Here is a 19,697-nt window from a genome sequence, read left to right as displayed (position 1 = left end):
GAGGCTGAGGTGGGAGAATTGCTTGAACCTGGGAGGTGGAGGCTACAGTGAGCTGAGACTGCACCACTGTAATCCAGCCCAGACAACAGAGTGATACCCCATCTCAAAAAAAAAAAAAAAAAAAAAAAAGAAACCATAGAAATGGCCAACACACACATGAAAATATGCTTAACATCATTAATTATTAGGGAAATGCAAATCAAAGTCACAATGAGACACCATTTCTTACCTCATCAGATAATTAGAGTTCTAAAAATGAACTAAACAGTCTGGGCACAGTGTCTCACTCCTGTAATCCCAGCACTTTGGGAGGCCAAGGTGGGCGGATCACCTGAGGTCAGGAGTTCAAGACCAACCTGGCCAACATGGTGAAACAGCATCTCTACTAAAAATACAAAACATTAGCTGGGCATGATGACAGGAGCCTGTAATCCCAGCTACTCCGGAAGCTGAGGCAGGAGAATCACTTGAATTCGGGAGGTAGAGGTTGCAGTGAGCTGAGATTGCACCATTGCACTCCAGCCTGGGCAACAAGAGTAAAATGCCACCTCAAAATAAAATAATAACAATAATAAGAAAAAGGACAAAAACAGTTGTTGACAAAGATGCAGAGAAGTTGAAGCCCTACTATGTTTCTGATGGGTATGTAAAAATGGTGCAACTGCCGTGGAAAACAGATGGACAGTTCCTCGAATTTAAATGTAGAATTACCATGAAACCCAACAATTCCACTCCTAGGTTCACACCCAAAAGAACTGAAAACAGGTGTTCCCACAAAACTTTATATAGGAATGTTCATAGCTGCACTATTCACAAGAGTGAAAATGTGTAGTGAAAGGTGGGTGGAAATAATGCTTATGTCCATCATGTGATGAATGAATTTTAAAAATGTTATCTGTATACAATGCAATATTATTCAGCCATAAAAAGGAATGAAGTACTGACACAGCTACAACACAGGTGAACCTTGAAAACATGCTAAGTGAAAGAAGCCAGTCTGAAAAGGTCACATATTCTAGGATTCTATTTATTAAATATGTAAAATGTTCAGAATATTCAAGACTGTAGAGACAGCCAATTAGTGGTTGCCAAGGGTTGAGGGGAGAAAGGAATCAGGAGTGACTGCTTAATTGATACTGGGCTTCTTTTTGAGGTGATGAACATTTTTGGAAAACTTTTGGGGACTATCGAGTGGTGATGGTGCTACTACATTGTTATTGTTAGAAATGCCACTGAATTGTACACTTCGTTTTATTTTATATTTACTTATTTATTTATTTTTGAGACGGAACCTCGCTCTGTCACCCAGGCTAGAGTGCAGTGGCACAATCTCAGCTCACTGCAACCACTACCTCCTGGGTTTAAGTGATTCTCCTGCCTCAGCCTCCCGAGTAGCTGGGATTACAGGCGCCCATCACCAGGACCGCTAATTTTTGTATTTTTAGTAGAGACAGGGTTTCACCATGTTGGCCAGGCCGGTCTTGAACTCCTGACCTCAGGTGATCCGCCCACCTTGGCCTCCCAAAGTTCTGGGATTACAGGCGTAAGCCACTGCGCCCGGCCAGAGATCTTTATTTTTAAACATAGGTGTCTACAGCTATACATTTCCATCTGAGCATTGCTTTTGCCATATCCCATGCACACTGGGTATGTACACACCAGGCCTTTACACTTTAAAATAGCTAAAACAGGCCAGGCGTGGTGGCTCACACCTGCAATCCCAGCACTTTGGGAGGCCAAGGTGGGCAGATCACTGGAAGTCAGGATTTTGAGAACACCCTGGCTAATGTAGTAAAATCCCACCTCTACTAAAAATACAAAAATTACCAGGGCGTGGTGGTGGGCACCTGTAATCCTAGCTACTTGGGAGGCTGAGGCAGGAGAATTGCTTGAACCTGGGAGGCAAAGGTTGCAGTGAGCCGAGATTGCACCACTGCACTCCAGCCTGGGTGACAGGTCGAGACTCTGCCTAAAAAAAATAAAAAATAAAATAAAATGAATTAAAATCTAAGAAAATAGTTAAAATTGGTCTTAGACAAGGTAGCATGAAAAAAGAAAACTAGTTACAAGCATAAATTTTGTGTTATGTGTATTTTACAGTAAAAAAAATCAACTGATTCTTTGGGAAAAAAGAAAAATGACAGAATTATTAGAATAAATATACAAATCCACATCATAAAGGTAAATTTTTACATACTCATTAATTGAGGCATCGAGCAGACAGCAAACTGGGATGTAAATATTGCAACATTTTCTGTAGAAAACAATTTTTTTCTGTGTGTTCTTTTTTAGAACACATAGATATACATAAAAGTTGACAAGACAGGCTGGGCGCGGTGGCTCACGCCTGTAATCCCAGCACTTTGGGAAGCCAAGGTGGGCAGATCACCTGAGGTCAGGCGTTCAAGACCAGCCTGGCCAACATGGTGAAACCCCGTCTCTACTAAAAATACAAAAAATTAGCCGGGCGTGGTGGTGGGCGCCTGTAGTCCCAGCTACTCGGGAGGCTGAGGCAGGAGAATCGCTTGAATCGGGAGGCAGAGGTTGCAGTGAGCCGAGATCGCACCACTGCACTCCAGCCTGGTCAATAAGAGCAAAACTCTGTTTCAAAAAAAAAAAAAAAAGATTGACAAGATAAATCTCAACAAATACTAAAATTTAAGCTGGAAATTAATAATAAAAAGATAACTTTAAAATGAAACGAAATAGGGAAACGATCCCAATACTTGTTCCCTAAATGAGTGAGTCAGAACCAGGAAAAACCTGTCATCTCAGTATAGAAAGAACATTATTAGGTGGTGTACTTTGATGAATGATAGTTACGTGGTGTGGGAGTTATACCTGCAAATAGCATGAGTTGGTAGTGAAGGGTTTAAGTGGGGAAAGACTTTTTGGAGGAGCCTACATTCTCCACTATGAACCCTGTCACAACTTAAGTCACCTTCCTCTCTGATCCTCAGAAGCTGGTGGGATGCCTTGTGTAATTTCTGACCAGAAGGTTTCTGTCAACTGTTCTTCAACTATTCAAACTTCCTTTCCCAAGACTGGGTCTCAATACTCCAGGAGCTCACGAACGATTTGACTTTTATTTATTTTTTGCTTTTTGTGAGACGGAGTTTCGCTCTTGTCGCCCAGGCTGGAGTGCAATGGCAGTCTCGGCTCACCGCAACTTCCGCCTCCTGGGTTCAAGCGAATTCTCCTGCCTCAGCCTCCCGAGTGGCTGGGATTACAGGCCACCATGCCCGACTAATTTTGTATTTTTAGTAGTGACGGTATTTCTCCATGTTGGTCAGGCTGGTCTCAAACTCCTCACCTCAGGTGATCCACCCGCCTCGGCCTCCAAAAGTGCTGGGATTACAGGCGTGAGCCACCGCGCCCGGCCGATTTTTTTTAAAAAAGGAACGCTTAGCCGGGCGCAGTGCTCAGGTCTGTAATCCCAGCACTTTGGGAGCCCGAGGCGGGCGGACAAGAGATCAAGACCATCCCGGCCAACTTGGTGAAACCCTGTCTCTACTAAAAATCCAAAAAATTAGCCGGGCGTCGTGGCGGGCGCCTGTAGTCCCAGCTACTCCGGAGGCTAAGGCAGGAGAATCGCTTGAACCTGGGGGCCAGAGGTTGCCGGGAGCCGAGATCGCGCCACTGCAACTCCAGCCTGGCGACAGAGCGAGGCTTGGTCTCCAAAAAAAGGAATTCTTAAAACGACTAACTCCGTAACCTAATTTAGGGGACGCGGGTTCTGTTTTTCCCTGTAGCAGTCTTCTATGGAGAAAGTGCTTGGCTTCCCACAGACTTTAAAACCTGCCAAAGTTCCATGCTCGGAATCTGCCCCTGTTTCGAGCTGCTTGGGCCTCCGCGGGTTCTAAAACTTCCGGCTGTCAGGAGGTAACCGAGGGCCGAAAACCCACCCTGTGCGGAGGCGGGGCCGGAGGTGAACGCGCAGCAAAACCTGGCATCTTCCATGACCCTCTAGCCGGAAGCCACGCCTGCCCACTAGCCCGACGCCCGCCTGGCGGGAACCTGGGCTCGCCCCCTCCCAGCGATCTGCAGTCAATTGGTAGCGCCTGCATGTCGCGCGCGGTGTTCGATTGTCGCTGCCTGGGGAGGAGGAGCTGCTGCCGCCGCCACAGCCGCCGCCGCCGCCGCGGGCTTGGTTTGTGAGGAAGGGAGCCTAGGCCCGGGCCTGCGGTGGTGGGGCTTGCCGCGCGCTGGGGGTCGCTCCTGCCGTGTCCTGCGTTCCAGCTTCGCCCACTTCCCCTTGCCAGCGGGCTGGGCGCGGAGAAGACCTGCCGGAGCCATGGAGGACGAAGTGGTCCGCTTTGCCAAGAAGATGGACAAGATGGTGCAGAAGAAGAACGCGGTGAGCGCGGCGAGAGGCGCGGGCCAGGAGGGAGGCCGAGCCGCGGTCCGGCTCTAGGGCCCCCGGCTCCTTCTTCCTCCCCTTCCCCTGCAAGCTCTCGTCTGGGAGCCGGGACCGTGGCGCCCGCGTCCCCGGGGAGGGTGTCCGGGCCCAGGGCGTCGGGTCCCGCGGCCACCGGCGATTGGACCCGCTCGTTCTTGTATTTCCAGTCCCTCCTCGCTGGTGCCGTGTAATAAACCTAATCGATTTAGGGATTAGGGCACGCTCTCCGTTGACTTTAAACTTTTGTGGTAGTAAAACCTTGGCAATTTAGCTTAGGAATTGAAGCGTAGAAAGTCCTCAGAATTTGAAAGAATGGACTCTTCCGTGATCTGTGGCCAACATCTAGAAAGAGCATTAAATAGAGGCTTGTGCTCGGTATTAAACATCAGGCTGATAAAATGTAAAACTCTTGTATCTTATTTTTGAAGAGGGCTGAACATTCGCCTGGTTATCTCAGCTGAGCTGCATGTTTGCTTAGCGATTAAAAAGGTAAAGTGTGCCAGTTTCTTGGCGAGTTGCTAAACGTTTTATAAAAAGCGGGTCTTGTCCTGTCGTAATATACAGAAGAGTTATGACTAAAGCACGCACATTCACCAGAATCCTGGTAGAGGGATTTGGACAAATCATATTGTTGGGTATTTTTTAAGTGATTTACCGTTAATACTGATGATATTTTCTTGTTATTGATGAATGTTTATGTGAGCATGTCCTTTTGTGGTTTGTAAGAAGTCGTCATACGACTAGTTTCTACAGTTTGCCCATTTGTCCCTTGATTCAGTCCTTGATTTCAGTCCCTTGATTCAGACTCATCTGTTCTCAGCTAAACTTATTTTTTTGAGACAGAGTTTCACTCTTGTTGCCCAAGCTGGAGTGCAATGGCTTGATCCGGGCTCACTGCAACCTCCGCCTTTCGGGTTCAGGTGATTCTCCTGCCTCAGCTTTCCGAGTAGTTGGGATTACAGACGTGTGCCACCACGCCTGGCTAATTTTTTGTATTTTTAGTAGAAACGGGGTTTCACCATGTTAACCAGGCTGGTCTCAAACTCCTGACCTCAGGTGATCCGCCCACCTCGGCCTCCCAAAGTGCTGGGATTACAGGCGTGAGCCACCGCGCCTGGCCTCTCAGGTAAACTTCTATAATTGTCTTCACCTAACTTTGTTTCACCACGTTCGGCACATTTTCATCATCAATGTACCCGAAATAATTTTTCTTCCATCTATGAAGTAAATTTCCATGTCAAACTAATGTGAAGAGAAAAGGGATGTTCTGATTTGTACAGCACTTTGGAGTTAAAAAGCATCTGCTCAGAATTCTTTTGTGACTCACACAGAGCTGTGAGTACATAAAGGGCATCCATTTTACAGATTAAGACACTGAGAGGTTAGGTACTACTACTTAAATTAAGTACTGTGTAGTTTGGAATAAGCCAGGACCCAGGTTTTCTTCAGGACAGCATGCTTTCCACATGACAGCTAGATCAGGAATTAGTGCTAGCACTAAATACATAAGAGTTCAAACATCCTCTGTTCCCCTTTTTCCTCTAACAGGTGCATTGCCCAGTATTTCATTTCATACCCTGTTAATCTGTATTTGCAAATTTTGGCCTTTTAAAGTATTTCCTGTTTATTTTCTGTTCTAGATATTACCAGTGCCATTTTTTTCCCCCATTGATATGGCCCTTCATGTCCCACTTCAAATTCTGGTTATTTGGTAGGTTATCTGGTTATTGTAACATTTTCATTATTTAAACTGGAAAATTTTTCTCTGTGCCTGGAGATCCCCAGACTTGCACAGTAGAAGCTCCCAGGGAAAAAAGCCATTTGTTGGGTAATTTTCTCTCCAACTTAGGCTGTAATATGTATCCTTTAATCATCTAATGCTTTAGATGTTTGCTTGATTTTGTTTCTTCTAATAGGTGTTTCTTAAAATGAGTAATTTTTTAGTGGGCAAGTGTGGAGAAGATAAGTTCATATTTATCTGCAGTTCTCAAATCATCAACAAATTTTCAGATCTTTTGTAATGAGCCTGGAAGAGAATGAGAACAAACTCCACAAATAATCCTCAAATCTAAGTTTTCTTCTCAAATCTAAGTTTTCAGGTAGTTCAAAACTTTTCCAATATGAAAACTTGCCTCCCAAAAAGAAAAGTACAACTGACTGGCTTTTGTACTTTTGTTTTCCCCAGCATTTTCCCTGCCTGTCCTCTGGAAATTCAAACAGGCTGATGAAATACAGAGAAAGAGAAATGGTTAGAATGACACTCGTCTTTTCCCCAAATACATCATCGGCCCACAGATGGCTTTTTAAGTGTTCAGTAATTCAGTAGAATGTGTTTTAGGGGTTGTAGAATTATGGTATATTTGTTTCTCTTTTTTTCTGTAGTTTTCAGATTTTTTTCTCAACTTTTTAAATGTTTTATATTATGAAAAAGTTAACTTTTTTCCTTTTTCTTTTCTTTTTTTTTTTTTGAGACAGTCTCAGTCTGTTACCCAGGCTGGAGTGCAGTGGTGCAATCTTGGCTCACTGCAACCTCCGCCCCCCAGTTCAAGCCTCTCTAGTAGCTGGGACTACAGGTGTGCACCACCATGCCTGGCTAATTTTTGTATTTTTAGTAGAGATGGGATTTCAGCCTATTGGCCAGGCTGGTCTCGAACTCCTGACCTCAGATGATCTGCCCGCCCCAGCCTCCCAAAGTGCTAGGATTACAGATGTGAGCCACTGCGTCCAACCTGAAAAAGTTAAGTTTGAAGAGTAATACTTATCAAAATTGACAAATTTAAGTGCAAATTTAGATATAATTTTAAAAAATATTTTAATATGCTGCTGCTTTACCTGAATAATTTTGTTTTACTAAGACCGTAGGTGTCACACTTAACTAAAATAAAAACAGCTTACCATTTATTGAGCTATTACTCTGAGCCAGGTATTCTGCTAAATACTTACCCACCTTATTCCATTTATTCCTCAGGCAACTTTGCAAGATGAGTATTATCCTCATTCTGAAAATGAGGATGCTAAGTATTTAGAAAAGTTAAATGAATAGTTTTAAGCCAAATAGCTAGTAAGTGGCCAAGTGAAGATGTGAATCTAAATCTGTTTTGCTCCAAAACTAGTACTACTCTGTTAAGCTACAGTGTCTCTCCAGAAGACCGTTGCCTCTGTTTTTGAACCATGCATGGATACAATTAAGTGAATATAAAATCAGCAAGTAAGAGTGTGAACTTGCTGTTTTGGGGCAGGTGTGTTTCCCTAGATACCTAGATCAATATCCTGACCCTAGTTCTACCCAAGATGTTATCCCACATGTGTACTTGATCTCAAGTGCACATGACCAAGCCACAGTGAACTACAGAAAGTAGTTCAAAATTTTTAGGTATTAGCTGTTTTCTGCTTAAGCTTTTGTCTCGTCACTTTGATTTGATGTCGGTAACCAAGTCTGACTCCTAATGTGTGTTCAAATCCTGGCTTTTCTGAACTCTAGCTGTGTGATTTTAGGCAAGTTCTTTGTCATCACTAAAATGTTTTTCGTCATGGTAAACTGGAGATAATTTCGTAAGGATTAAGTGAATATAAAATGCTTCTAGTGTAGGATTGTGGGCCTAAAGGATGTAGTAAGGCCTAAAAAACAATCTGAGGTTGCCTTTCTTTGTAAAGGATTCATTTAGATTATAGAAGGAGGATTGAGGCAAGGACATAAAGTTTTGAAGTTCATGGAGAGATTTTATGGGTAGTGTTGAGGTTTATTGATTTCTTTAATTGAAGGCTCAAGGTTGAGTGGAATTAAATTGCAGGGAGAGAAATTGAAATTAGATGTTAGAATTTCCTAGGAGCTGGGATACCTGAAATATTTATTTACATTTCCAAGTACCTGAGTTAAAACAGCAACTGCAACAAAACTTTCATATCTATATCAGTTAGATTAATTAGCATAAGTCAAAATTTAGAATGACTACACAATTTTTAATAACAGCTTTATTGAGAAATAGAATTAAATTCACTCTTAAAGTGTAGTTGACTCTTGAACAATGCAGGGGTTATGGTGCTCACACCATCCCCCCTCCCTACCTGCATGCGGTCAAGTAGTATAACTTTTGTAGTAGTATAACTCATTCTGTCATGTCACTCAGGCTGGAGTGTGGTGGCATGATCTTGGCTCACTGCAACCTCTGCCTCCTGGGTTTAAGCAGCTCTCCCACCTCAGCTTCCCGGGTAGCTGGGACTACAAGTGTGTGCCACCACACGCAACTAATTTTGTATTTTTAGTAGAGATGGGATTTTGCCATTTTTCTCAGGCTGGTCTCAACATCCTGATCTCAAGTGATCCACCTGCCTCAGCCTCCCAAATTGCTGGGATTACAGGCGTGAGCCACTGAGCCCAGCCTTTTTTGGGTATTTTTTGTAGAGATGTGGTTTCACCATATTGCCCAGGCTGGTCTAGAACTCCTAGACTCAAGTGATCCGCCTGCCTTGGCCTCCCAAAGTGTTGGGATTATAGGCACTCAGCCTGGGCGAAAGAGGGAGACAACATCTCAAAAAAAAAAAAAAGGAAAAGAAAATAAAATCGTAAAGGAGAGAAAATATGTTTACTGTTGATGAAGTGGAAATGGATTGTCATAGAGGTCTTCATTCTACTTGTCTTCACATTGAATAGGCTGAGGAGAAAGGAAGAGTTGGTTTTGTCATCTAGGGTGGCAGAGGTGAAAGAAAATTCTCAAGTGGATCTGTGCAGTTTAAACCCATGTTATTTGAGGGTCAACTGTTAATTCAGTGGCTTTTAGTGTATTTACAGTTTTGTGCAACTATTACTACTGTATAATTTTAGAACGTTTTCATCACTGCAAAAAGAAACCCTGTACCTATTAAGCAGTCACTGCTCATTCAGCCCTCATGTGCCCCCACCAATTTCTCAAACTCCTCTGACAGCCACTAACATACTTTCTGTCTCTGTGTGTTCGCCAAAGCTGGAAATTTTCTCTCAGTGAAATTATACAGTATGTGGTCTTTTGTAACTAGCCTCTTTTGCTTAGTGTAGTCTTTTTTTTTTTTTTTTTTTGAGACGGAGTCTCGCTGTGTCGCCCAGGCTGGAGTGCAGTGGCGCGATCTCGGCTCACTGCAAGCTCCGCCTCCTGGGTTCACACCATTCTCCCGCCTCAGCCTCCGAGTAGCTGGGACTACAGGCGCCCGCCACCTCGCCCGGCTATTTTTTTGTATTTTTAGTAGAGACGGGGTTTCACCATGTTAGCCAGGATGGTCTCGATCTCCTGACCTCGTGATCCACCCGCCTCGGCCTCCCAAAGTGCTGGGATTACAGGCTTGAGCCACCGCGCCCGGCCGTCTTTTTTTTTTTTTTTTGAGACAGAGTCTTATCTTGCTCTATTGCTCAGGATGGAGCGCAGTGGCGCGGTCTCGGCTCGCTGCAACCTCTGCCTCCCAGGTTCAAGCAGTTCTCCTGTCTCAGCCTCCCGAGTAGCTGGGACTACAGGTGCAAGCCACCATGCCCAGGTAATTTTTGTATTTTTAGTAGAGACAGGGTTTCACCATATTGGTCAGACTGGTCTCAAACTCCTGACCTCAGGTGATCCACCCGCCTCACCCTCCCAAAGTGCTGGGATTAGAGGTGTGAGCCACCGCGCCCAGTCTTAGTATAATCTTTTAAAGGTCAGTTCATGTTATATTATGCACCAGTATTTTATTACTTTTTATTGCTAAAAAGTACTCCACTGTACTGGTGGATACACAGTACCACAATTTTTTTTTTTTTTTTTTTTTGGAGATGGAGTGTCACTCTGTCGCCCAGGCTGGAGTGCAGTGGCGCCCTCTTGGCTCACTGCAACCTCCTGCTCTAGGGTTCGAATGATTCTCCTGTCTCAGCCTCCCAAGTAGCTGGGATTACAGGTGCTTGCCACCTCGCCTAATTTTTGTTTTTTTTTTTGGAGATGGGGCCTTGTTCTGTTGCCTAGGCTGGAGTGCAGTGGCGCAATCTCGGCTCACTGCAACGTCCGCCTCCTGGGTTCAGGCGATCCTCCTGCCTCAGCCTCCTGAGTAGCTGGGACTACAGGCGCGCACCACCACGCTCAGCTAATTTTTGTATTTTAGTAGAGATGGGGTTTCACCATATTGGTCAAGCTGCTCTCGAACTCCTGACCTTGTGATCCGCCTGCCTCAGCTTCCCAAAGTGCTGGGATTACATGCATCAACCACCCTGCCCAGCCTGATTTTTGTATTTTTAGTAGAGACAGGGTTTCACCATATTGGCCAGGCTGGTCTAGAATTCCTGATCTCAGGTGATCTGCCCGCTTCGGCCTCCCAAAGTGCTGGGATTACAGGTGTGAGCCACTGCACCCGACCACAGTTTGCTTATTCATTCATCATTTGGTGGACATTTGGACTATTTCAGCTTTTTGGCTGTTATGAATAATACTGCTAAAAACATTCCTGTACAAGTGTTTGTGTAGACGTATGTTTTCATTTCTGTTGGGTGTATACCTCGGAGAATAATTACTGGGTCATATAGTAACTATGTTTAACCTTTTGAGGAACTGCCAGACTTTTCCAATGTGGCTGCACCATTTTACATTCCAACTAGCAGTGTGTGAGGATTCCAGTTTCACCTCATTTTCACCAATATCATTTGTCTTGATTATAGCTTTCCTAGTGGGTGTAAAGTGGTATTTCATTGTGGGTTTGATTTGCATGTCCCTTGTGATTAACAATGTTGAGCATCTTTTCATTGCTTCATGGCCATTTGCATATCTTCTCTGGAGAAATAAATGTCTGCTCAGATCCTTTGCCCATTTTTAAAAAAAGAGTAAGGTCTGGCTATGTTGCCCAGGCTGGAGTACACAATGGCTTTGCCCATTTTTAAATTGGGTTATCTTTTTATTACTGAGTTGTAAGAGTTCTTTATATTCTGAATACTAGACCCTTGTTAGATATGCAGATACCGTCTCCCATTCTGTGGGTTGTCTGTCCACTCTTGGTCGTGGCCTTTGAAGTATAAAAGATTCTAATTTTGATGAAGATGAATTTATATATATTTTTTTCTTTTGTTGCTTGTGCTTTTGGTGTAGTTTAACTGCAAATTTGAGATGACATAGTAATATAAGTCCTGGCTTTATAGTGATGTTACTGAGCTATAACTCAAATATCTATAATTCATTGTTTAAGAAAATAGATAATGGGCCAGGCACGGTGGCTCAAGCCTGTAATCCCAGCACTTTAGGAGGCCGAGGTGGGCAGATCACGGGGTTAGGAGTTCAAGACCAGCCTGGCTAACTTAGTGAAACCCCATCTCTACTAAAAATACAAAAATTAACCGGGCGTGGTGGCGGGTGCCTGTAGTCCCAGCTACTTGGGAGGCTGAGGCAGGATAATCGCTTGAACCCAGGAGGTAGAGGTTGCAGCAAGCTGAGATCATGCCACTGCACTCCAACCTGGGTGACACAGTGAGACTCTGTCTAACAAAAAAAAAAAGATAATATCTTAATTTTTAAACCTTGAAATCTTATAATAATGCCTATGAAGAAGACATTATTGTAGAAGAAGTAACTGTTTTACTTGATTGAGCTTAAATATGCTCACTGAAAATGCCGGCTTATGGCCCTTGGAGATTATTGTTATGGTAGAAATAAGTAATTATTTGTATATCTTTGTACTCCTCACCAACCATCCTATGTGTCAGACCCTCTATTTTGATACTTCATCTGTGTAATGTTGCCTCGTTTGACTGTTGTAACTACTCCTCAAGGTTGGTGTATTATGGTCACCTACATATAAAGAAACTGAAGCTTGAAAAGAACAAGTAACATTACCAAGATCTTGTAGTTAGCAAATGTCAGAGCATGGATTTGAATCTAAATCTGTCATATATGTATACCATATTCTTAACTGTAAATCCCTATTGTTCCCTCCTTTTTACATCTTGAGGAGAGGGATGTTTGTATCCTACATGGTCTTGAGTATACCAAGCACATAGTACAAGTTTTTGAATATCATGGTTTATAAAATCACTTTTTTTTATGTTACCAGATAGGAGCACCAACAATGTAATAAAATAGTGTGATAGCTGTAGTTTATCTTTCAGCCAGTAGTGTGAACTAAATTTAGCTCTGGAAATTAAAGAAGAGTCTTTCTTTCTCTTGCATCATCTATAGGAGATGCTACAATCTCATAGACTTGACATGTATTCTTTTCTTTTCTTTTAGTAGAGGTAGGATCTCATTCTGTTATCCAGGCTGGTCTCGAACTCCTGGGCTCAAGTGATCCTCCTGCCTTAGGCCTCCCAGAGTGCTGGGATTATAGGCTGAGCCATTGTGCCTGGCCTAGACTTGACATTTAGGCGATGCTTGAGGAAGGCTAAAATACAGCTTCTTGTTTGATGGTGCTAGTTAACCTGAGTTCACAAAGGAGTGCTGCCACTGGTACACTGCTGGGGAAAGGGCAGCAATATAAGGGTCAGGCGACTAGTTCATGTCCTTACTACCCATCAGTATGACCTTGAGCAAGTCACTTTCCTTTTCTGGGTTTAAGTTTCTTTTTTGTGTGTAATTAAGGGTTTGAAATAGATTATCAAAGATTTCTGTTTGTTTTAAAATTCCCTGATATCAGAAACGGTTTCAGTCTTGCTCACTGCTGTATCCCCAGCGCAGTAGAGCTTGTTACATTTGACATTACTGGAGTAGATCTTACCTTTTCTAGTTAGTAATCATAGGACCTTGTGCAAGTTTCTTGACATATTTCCTCATCTGTAAAATGGAGATAATAGATACTTGCTTCTATAGGGTTTATAGTGAAGGTGGAATTAAATCTATGTGAAGTATTTAACAATGCGAAGCACGTAGTAACACTCAAAGTTTGTTGTCACCGAATTAATGTATGATTATCTGTTTTGCGTTTCACTCATTCCGATCATCATAGTTGTTTCTTTTTGTCTGTCTTTTTTTTTTTTTTTGAGATGGAGTTTTCCTCTGTCATCCAGGCTGGAGTGCAGTGGCACAATCTCGGCTCACTGCAACCTCCACCTCCTGGGTTCAAGTGATTCTCCTGCCTCAGCCTCCTGAGTAGCTGGGGGATTCCAGGCGTCTGCCACCACGCCTGGCTAATTTTTGTATTTTTAGTAGAGATGGGGTTTCACCATGTTGACCAGGCTGGTCTCGAACTCGTGAGCTCAGGTTGATCTGCCCGCCTCGGCCTCCCAAAGTGCTGTAATTACAGGCATGAGCCACCGCGAAGAGCCCATAGTTATTTCTTAAAGACCTGTCAGTGAAATATTTACTTGAATTGGTTGGAACACAGTGCAATTTTCAGAAAGGTTTTATTCCATGAGTGTTACTTTTAGCTTTTTCTTCCAACCATGGCCTCACCAGAAAGCTGAGTAGAAAGGGAAAGTAACAAAATTAATGCAAATATATTGCCTCTACTTGGAAAACAATTTAAACTATATGTCTTGTTGCTGATATGTTAGAAGAAGCAACTTAATACTTAGGAAATCCTGCTTTTTAAGGAACTTCTAGAAGTGTGATTCTTTATCCTTTTTAAGTGATTCTTGGTCAGAAGTAGATCAGAAATCCTGGAAATATGGATAGAAGAAAAATGTCAATGGTAGAGAATACAGGCCCACAATCTGTTTTTTTTTTTTTTTTGGTGGTTGTTGTTGTTGTTGTTGTCGTTGTTTGTTTTTTAATTTTTCTTTTAGACATGGAGTCTCACTCTGTCCGCACGGGCTGGACTGCAGTGGCATGATCATGGTTCATGTAATCTCAAGCTTCTGATCTTTTTTTTTTTTTTTTTTTTTTTTTGAGACGGAGTCTCGCTCTGTTGCCCGGGCTGGAGTGCAGTGGCTGGATCTCAGCTCACTGCAAGCTCCGCCTCCCGGGTTCACGCCATTCTCCTGCCTCAGCCTCCCGAGTAGCTGGGACTACAGGCACCCACCACCTCGCCCGGCTAGTTTTTTGTATTTTTTAGTAGAGACGGGGTTTCACCATGTTAGCCAGGATGGTCTCGATCTCCTGACCTCGTGATCCGCCCGTCTCAGCCTCCCAAAGTGCTGGGATTACAGGCTTGAGCCACCGCGCCCGGCTCAAGCTTCTGATCTCTAGCAGTCCTCCCGCCTTAGCTTCTGGAGTAGCTAGGACTACGGTCATTGTGGCCAGTTAATTTTTTATTTTTATTTTTTGTAGAGAGGGAGTGATGCTGTGTTGCCCAGAGTTCTACAGTTTGTTAATCAAAACCCTTAGGGTCTGATATATTTGGTAATTCCAGATTTTATAAAGATAATTTAGTACATACATCATATATTACATAATACCCCCAGCAGGATTTGGGCACTTCAGCAACCAGACATTAACATTTCTTTTTTTGTTGTTTGAGATGGAGTCTCACTCTGTTGCCCAGTTGGGAGTGCAGTGGCAAGATCTTAGCTCACTGCAGCCTCCACCTCCTGGGTTCAAGCAGTTCTCTGCCTCAGTCTGCTGAGTAGCTGGGATTACAGGCACCTGCCACCACACCCGGCTAATTTTTGTATTTTTAGTAGAGATGGGGTTTCACTATCTTGGTTAGGCTGATCTTGAACTCCTGACCTCATGATCCACCCACCTTGGCCTCCCGAAGTGTTGGGATTACAGGTGTGAGCTACCCCGCCCGGCCTTAACATTTCTATAGTCAGTTGTAATATTCACATTACATGGCATAAATAGAACACAAATAGCTTTACATGTGTTGTGATTAGGTTTAGCTGCCAAATGAGTTTACCTATGAGAACTCTAGAAATCTTTCGCTTTTCAAAGGTTTTTGGTCTGGGAATTTGCAGATAAGGGATTAAAGACTTCATTTACCCACAAAAATGTCATACCTGTAGAAATTCTTGTTTAATAATATGTTTTAAGTCAGTGTTAGGTTTCTTTTCCAACAACTTTAATGTTTTACTGTTTCTAGATGACTCTAAATAGGAAGAATTTATAGAATTTTAAGATCAGGAGAGATCTTTAAACAGCAAATAATTAAAACATTATTTATAATAACATGTCATAATTTCTATTGAACTTAAATTTTTATTTATGAGATATTGGGTTAAATTAAAATAATGTAACTCTTCGTTACCAGAATAAAAGCTAATGGTTTTATTCTCGAAGGCCAAGCCTTATGTCTGTCACCTTTAAATGAAAAATTAGATGACTAGAAGCGTTTACTTGATTTTATATTTAAGAAATGAAGTGATACTATGAGAGTCTTTGCTCGCTTTTGCCTTTGGCATGTTTAATGAGGGACATGCTATGTTTCTTTCTGTTTTTTTTGGGGGGGATATCCTGTATTTCATTGATTTATAGGGTGCCTGTTTTCATACTTTAACATTTTAGAAAGCAGGATAGGTACACATATCATTGGCCAGATGGCCATTGTGGTGTTTTTTCACAGGCAGAATGCTAAACCTAGCATCAAAACTTGTGGAATCAGTGTCACTGGCTTGGAAGGAAATCTAAGAGAGATTAGTGAAGTACTCTTTGAATCCTGAGGAACCAAATGACTGTGAAGAGCACTGGAGGTGAAAAGCAGCTGTGCACACTGTTACAAAGCCAGCCCAAGAGCTCACGGCATTAGCTTTTTTGTGGATTCTTCTATGAAATGCTTTGTCACTTGTGTTCTTAAACAGCTCTTTGTGGGGTAAAAACAGATACTGTTGAATCTGAGTCAAAAAGTTCTGAATGTGAAGTACTTTTAGTAACACCTTAGCCAATTTTGTTTTACTCACATGTATATTTTTACATATGTAAAAGGTGACGTGGTAAAAACTTCAACACTAAAATAATTCTCTTAATAAGCAAAAGTAAAAAGAAGTTATAATGCCAGGCATGGTGGCTCATGCCTGTAATCCCAGCACTTTGGGAGGCCGAGGCAGGCGATCACCTGAGATCAGAAGTTTGAGACCAGCTTGGCCCCCATCTCTACTAAAAATACAAAAATCAGCCCGGCGTGGTGGCGCATGCCTGTAATCTCACCTACTCTGGAGGCTGAGGCAGGAGAATCGCTTGAACCCAGGAGGGGAGGCAGAGGTTGCAGCGAGCCGAGATCATACCACCGCACTCCAGCCTGGGCGACAGAGTGAGACTCTGTCTCAAAAACAAAAAAAGAAAAAAGTTATAATAAAACACTGTATCATAGCTTAATAGTTTTTTCTTTATTGATGGAATATAAAGATGTGATTTATCCAGATATAATACATTAAGTAAACATTAGACTAAATGAAATAGAATGTGATTGTATTCGATTAGATGATATATGATAGATTGAATTAGTATCAAATTGGAATATTTTGCTATAACCTATGGCTGGTGCTGTTGCTCCTTATCTGATTTTATTCCTCTTTAGGTGTTTTCTGTGATTCTCCCATGAACCTTATTTCTGGCTAGTCACTGTTTCACTATCTTGGAAATTCAATATGAAATTATTTTATTTTATAGGCTGGAGCATTGGATTTGCTAAAGGAGCTTAAGAATATTCCTATGACCCTGGAATTATTGCAGGTATGTGCTTTTATGCATCACAGTTTTTTAATAGGTAGTCGTCATAAAATACTGAAACATTTTCAGTCCCAATATGTTTTTGTACTGTCCTGATAATGGTGTAAACCATTATTAACTGCTATTTTTTTTTTTTACAGATGGCAATGTAAATCAATAATCTACTAAGTTGTCATTATAGAGCAATGTTGCCTTTCTTAAGAAGAATAAAACCTGAATCTCTAAAGTTGACAGTAGCAGTGAAATTTCACTGTGAGAGGAAGTTGGATTCTTGGCCCTGATTTGGTCTCCTGAGATTTCCCTTTCTTGATCTATTATTGATAGCTGCTGCCAGCATGAAGCTAGCTTCAGGGTGAGGATGGCAAGGTGTCACTCCTCTCCCTTTTTTTTTCCAGCACCGGTCAAGCATGTACATAGTTGATGTCTAGTAGACATTACACAGATTCATTACTGAAGTCTTATTCTTTATTGATAACATTTATACATGTTTATGGGGGTATATGTAATATTTGGTTACATGCATAGAATGTATAATGATGAAGTCAGGTTATGTAGGGTATCCCTCACCTTCAGTATTTATCATTTCTCTGTGTTGGGAGCATTTTAAGCCCTCTCTTCTAGCTATTTTGAAATATATAATGCTTTGTTAACTGGTGACCCTACTCTGCTGTGGAACCTTGGAACTTATTCCTTCTATCTAACTATGTGTTTGTACCCATGAACAAACCTGTCTTCATTCCCTTGCCTCACTTATGCACCCTTCCCAGTCTCTGGTATCCATCACTCTGCTTTCTATCTTTGTGAGGTCCACTGTTTAGCTCTCACATAGGAGTGAGAACATGAGATACTTGTCTTTCTCTGCCTGGCTTATTTCACTTAACATAACTCCAGTTCCATCCATGTTACTGCAAATACATGATTTCATTCTTTTTTATAACTGATAGTATTTCATTGTGTATATACACTACATTTTCTTTATCCAGTTATTCATTGATGGGCACTTACATTGATTCCATATCTTGGCTATTGTGAATATTGTTGTAGTAAACATGGGGGGTGCAGATACCCGTTTGTTAAACTGATTTTCTTTGGATAAATATTCAGTATTGGGATTGCTGGATCATATGGTACTTCAATTTTTAGTTCTTGAGAAATCTCCTTACTGTTTTATATAGTGGCTGTGCTAATTTACATTCCCATTAACAGTGTATGAGTTCCCTTTTTTTCTGCATCTTCACCAGCATCTGTTGTTTTTTTGTCTTTTTAATAATAGTCATTCTGGGCCAGGCGCTCACGCCTGTAATCCCACCACTTTGGGAGGCTGAGGTGGGCGGATCACCTGAGGCCAGGAGTTCCAGACCAGCCTGGCCAACATGGTGAAACACCGTTACTACTAAAAATACAAAAATTAGCCAGGTGTGGTCGTGCATGCCTATAGTCCCAGCTACTCAGGAGGCTGAGGCACGAGAATCAATTGAACCCGGGAAGTGGAGGTTGCAGTGAGCTGAGATTGCGCCACTGCACTTCAGCCCAGGCCACAAAGTGAGACTCTGTCTCAAAAAATATATAAACAAATAAACAAAAATAAAATAATAGCGATTCTGACTGGAGGAAGATGGTATCTCATAGTGGTTTTGATTTGCATTTCTCCAATGATTAGTGATGTTGAACATTTTTTCTTATACCTGTTGGCCACTTATTTGTCTTATTTTGAGAAATATCTATTCATGTTCTTTGCTCACTTTTTTTTTTTTTTTTTTTTTTTTTTAAGATAGGGTCTCTCTGTTGCCCAGGTTGGAATGCAATGGCATAATCATGGCTGACTGCAGCCTTCCACCTCCTGGGCTCAAGTGATCCTCCCACTTCAGCACCCTCCCATCCCTTAACCCCAGGTAACTGGGGACTACAGGAGCATGCTACCACGCTTGGCTAAATTTTAAAAAAAATTTTTAGAGACGAGGTTCTCCCTTTGTTGGTCTTGAACTCCTGGGCTCAAGCAGTCCTCCAGCCTTGGTCTCCCACAGTACTGGGATTATAGGCGTGAGCCACTGCAGCCAGCATTTTGCCCACTTTTTAATGGGATTATTTGTTTTTTGGTTGTTGTTGAATTGTTTGACTTCCTTGTTTATTGTTGGTATCAGTCCCTTTTCACATGAATAGTTTGCAAATATTTTCTCCTATTGAGCAGATTGTCTCTTTACCCTGTTGTTTCCTTTGCTGTGCAGAAGCTTGCTTTCTTTTTTTTTTTTTTTTTTGAGACACAGTTTCACTCTGTGACCCAGGCTGGAGTGCAGTGGTGTGACCTGCGACCTCAGCCTTCCAGATTCAAGTGATTCTCTTGCCTTAGCCTCCCCAGTAGCTGGGATTACAGGCGCCTGTCATCACGCCCGGCTAATATTTGTATTTGTAGTAGAGACGGGGTTTCACCATGTTGGCCAGACTAGTCTCAAACTCCTGACCTCAGGTGATCCACCAGCCTTGGCCTCCTGAAGTGCTGGGATTACAGGCGTGAGTGTTTTTTGATTTTCCATCAAGACTGAAACATAAAAATAAAACAAAAGTCAAAGTGTTAAAAAGGAAACTTAATATAGCCAATAACATGAATATCGTTATTTTCTGGTTGACGTTTTTTATTATCCACAAATGCTTTCTTTGATATTTCTATTATATTCAGAATTTAGGGAAAGGTGGCGGGGGTGTGTGAACATGATTGAGAAAAAAAAGTCACATTTATTTTCATTAATGGCTAACTGAAATTGAACATTCTTTCATTTGTGATAACA

At 42.1% G+C, this 19,697-nt stretch overlaps 1 protein-coding gene across 3 annotated transcripts in view; it reads left to right on the top strand.

Moving 5' to 3' along the window:
- Positions 1–3,895: 3,895 nt before the first annotated feature.
- The window catches only part of TCEA1 (transcription elongation factor A1), a 59,433-nt gene continuing 43,631 nt past the window's right edge, over positions 3,896–19,697 (top strand). Inside the window, exons 1-2 of one of the 3 annotated variants that reach the window (XM_003902757.5) lie at positions 3,896–4,357; positions 16,855–16,917. In XM_003902757.5, coding sequence (XP_003902806.3) covers positions 4,295–4,357; positions 16,855–16,917 — 126 coding nt within the window. In that variant the 5' untranslated portion in view covers positions 3,896–4,294. Of the gene's footprint in view, positions 4,358–16,854; positions 16,918–17,057; positions 17,267–19,697 lie in introns of those variants that run through there. The other 2 variants (XM_017962022.2, XM_021942321.2) reach the window with 2 other exon arrangements.

The sequence above is a fragment of the Papio anubis genome, chromosome 8 (genome assembly GCF_008728515.1).
Source record: "Papio anubis isolate 15944 chromosome 8, Panubis1.0, whole genome shotgun sequence".
Classification (NCBI taxonomy): Eukaryota; Metazoa; Chordata; class Mammalia; order Primates; family Cercopithecidae; genus Papio; species Papio anubis.
Note: the sequence above shows the minus strand (reverse complement) of the source record. Positions and strands in the feature narration are given on the sequence as shown.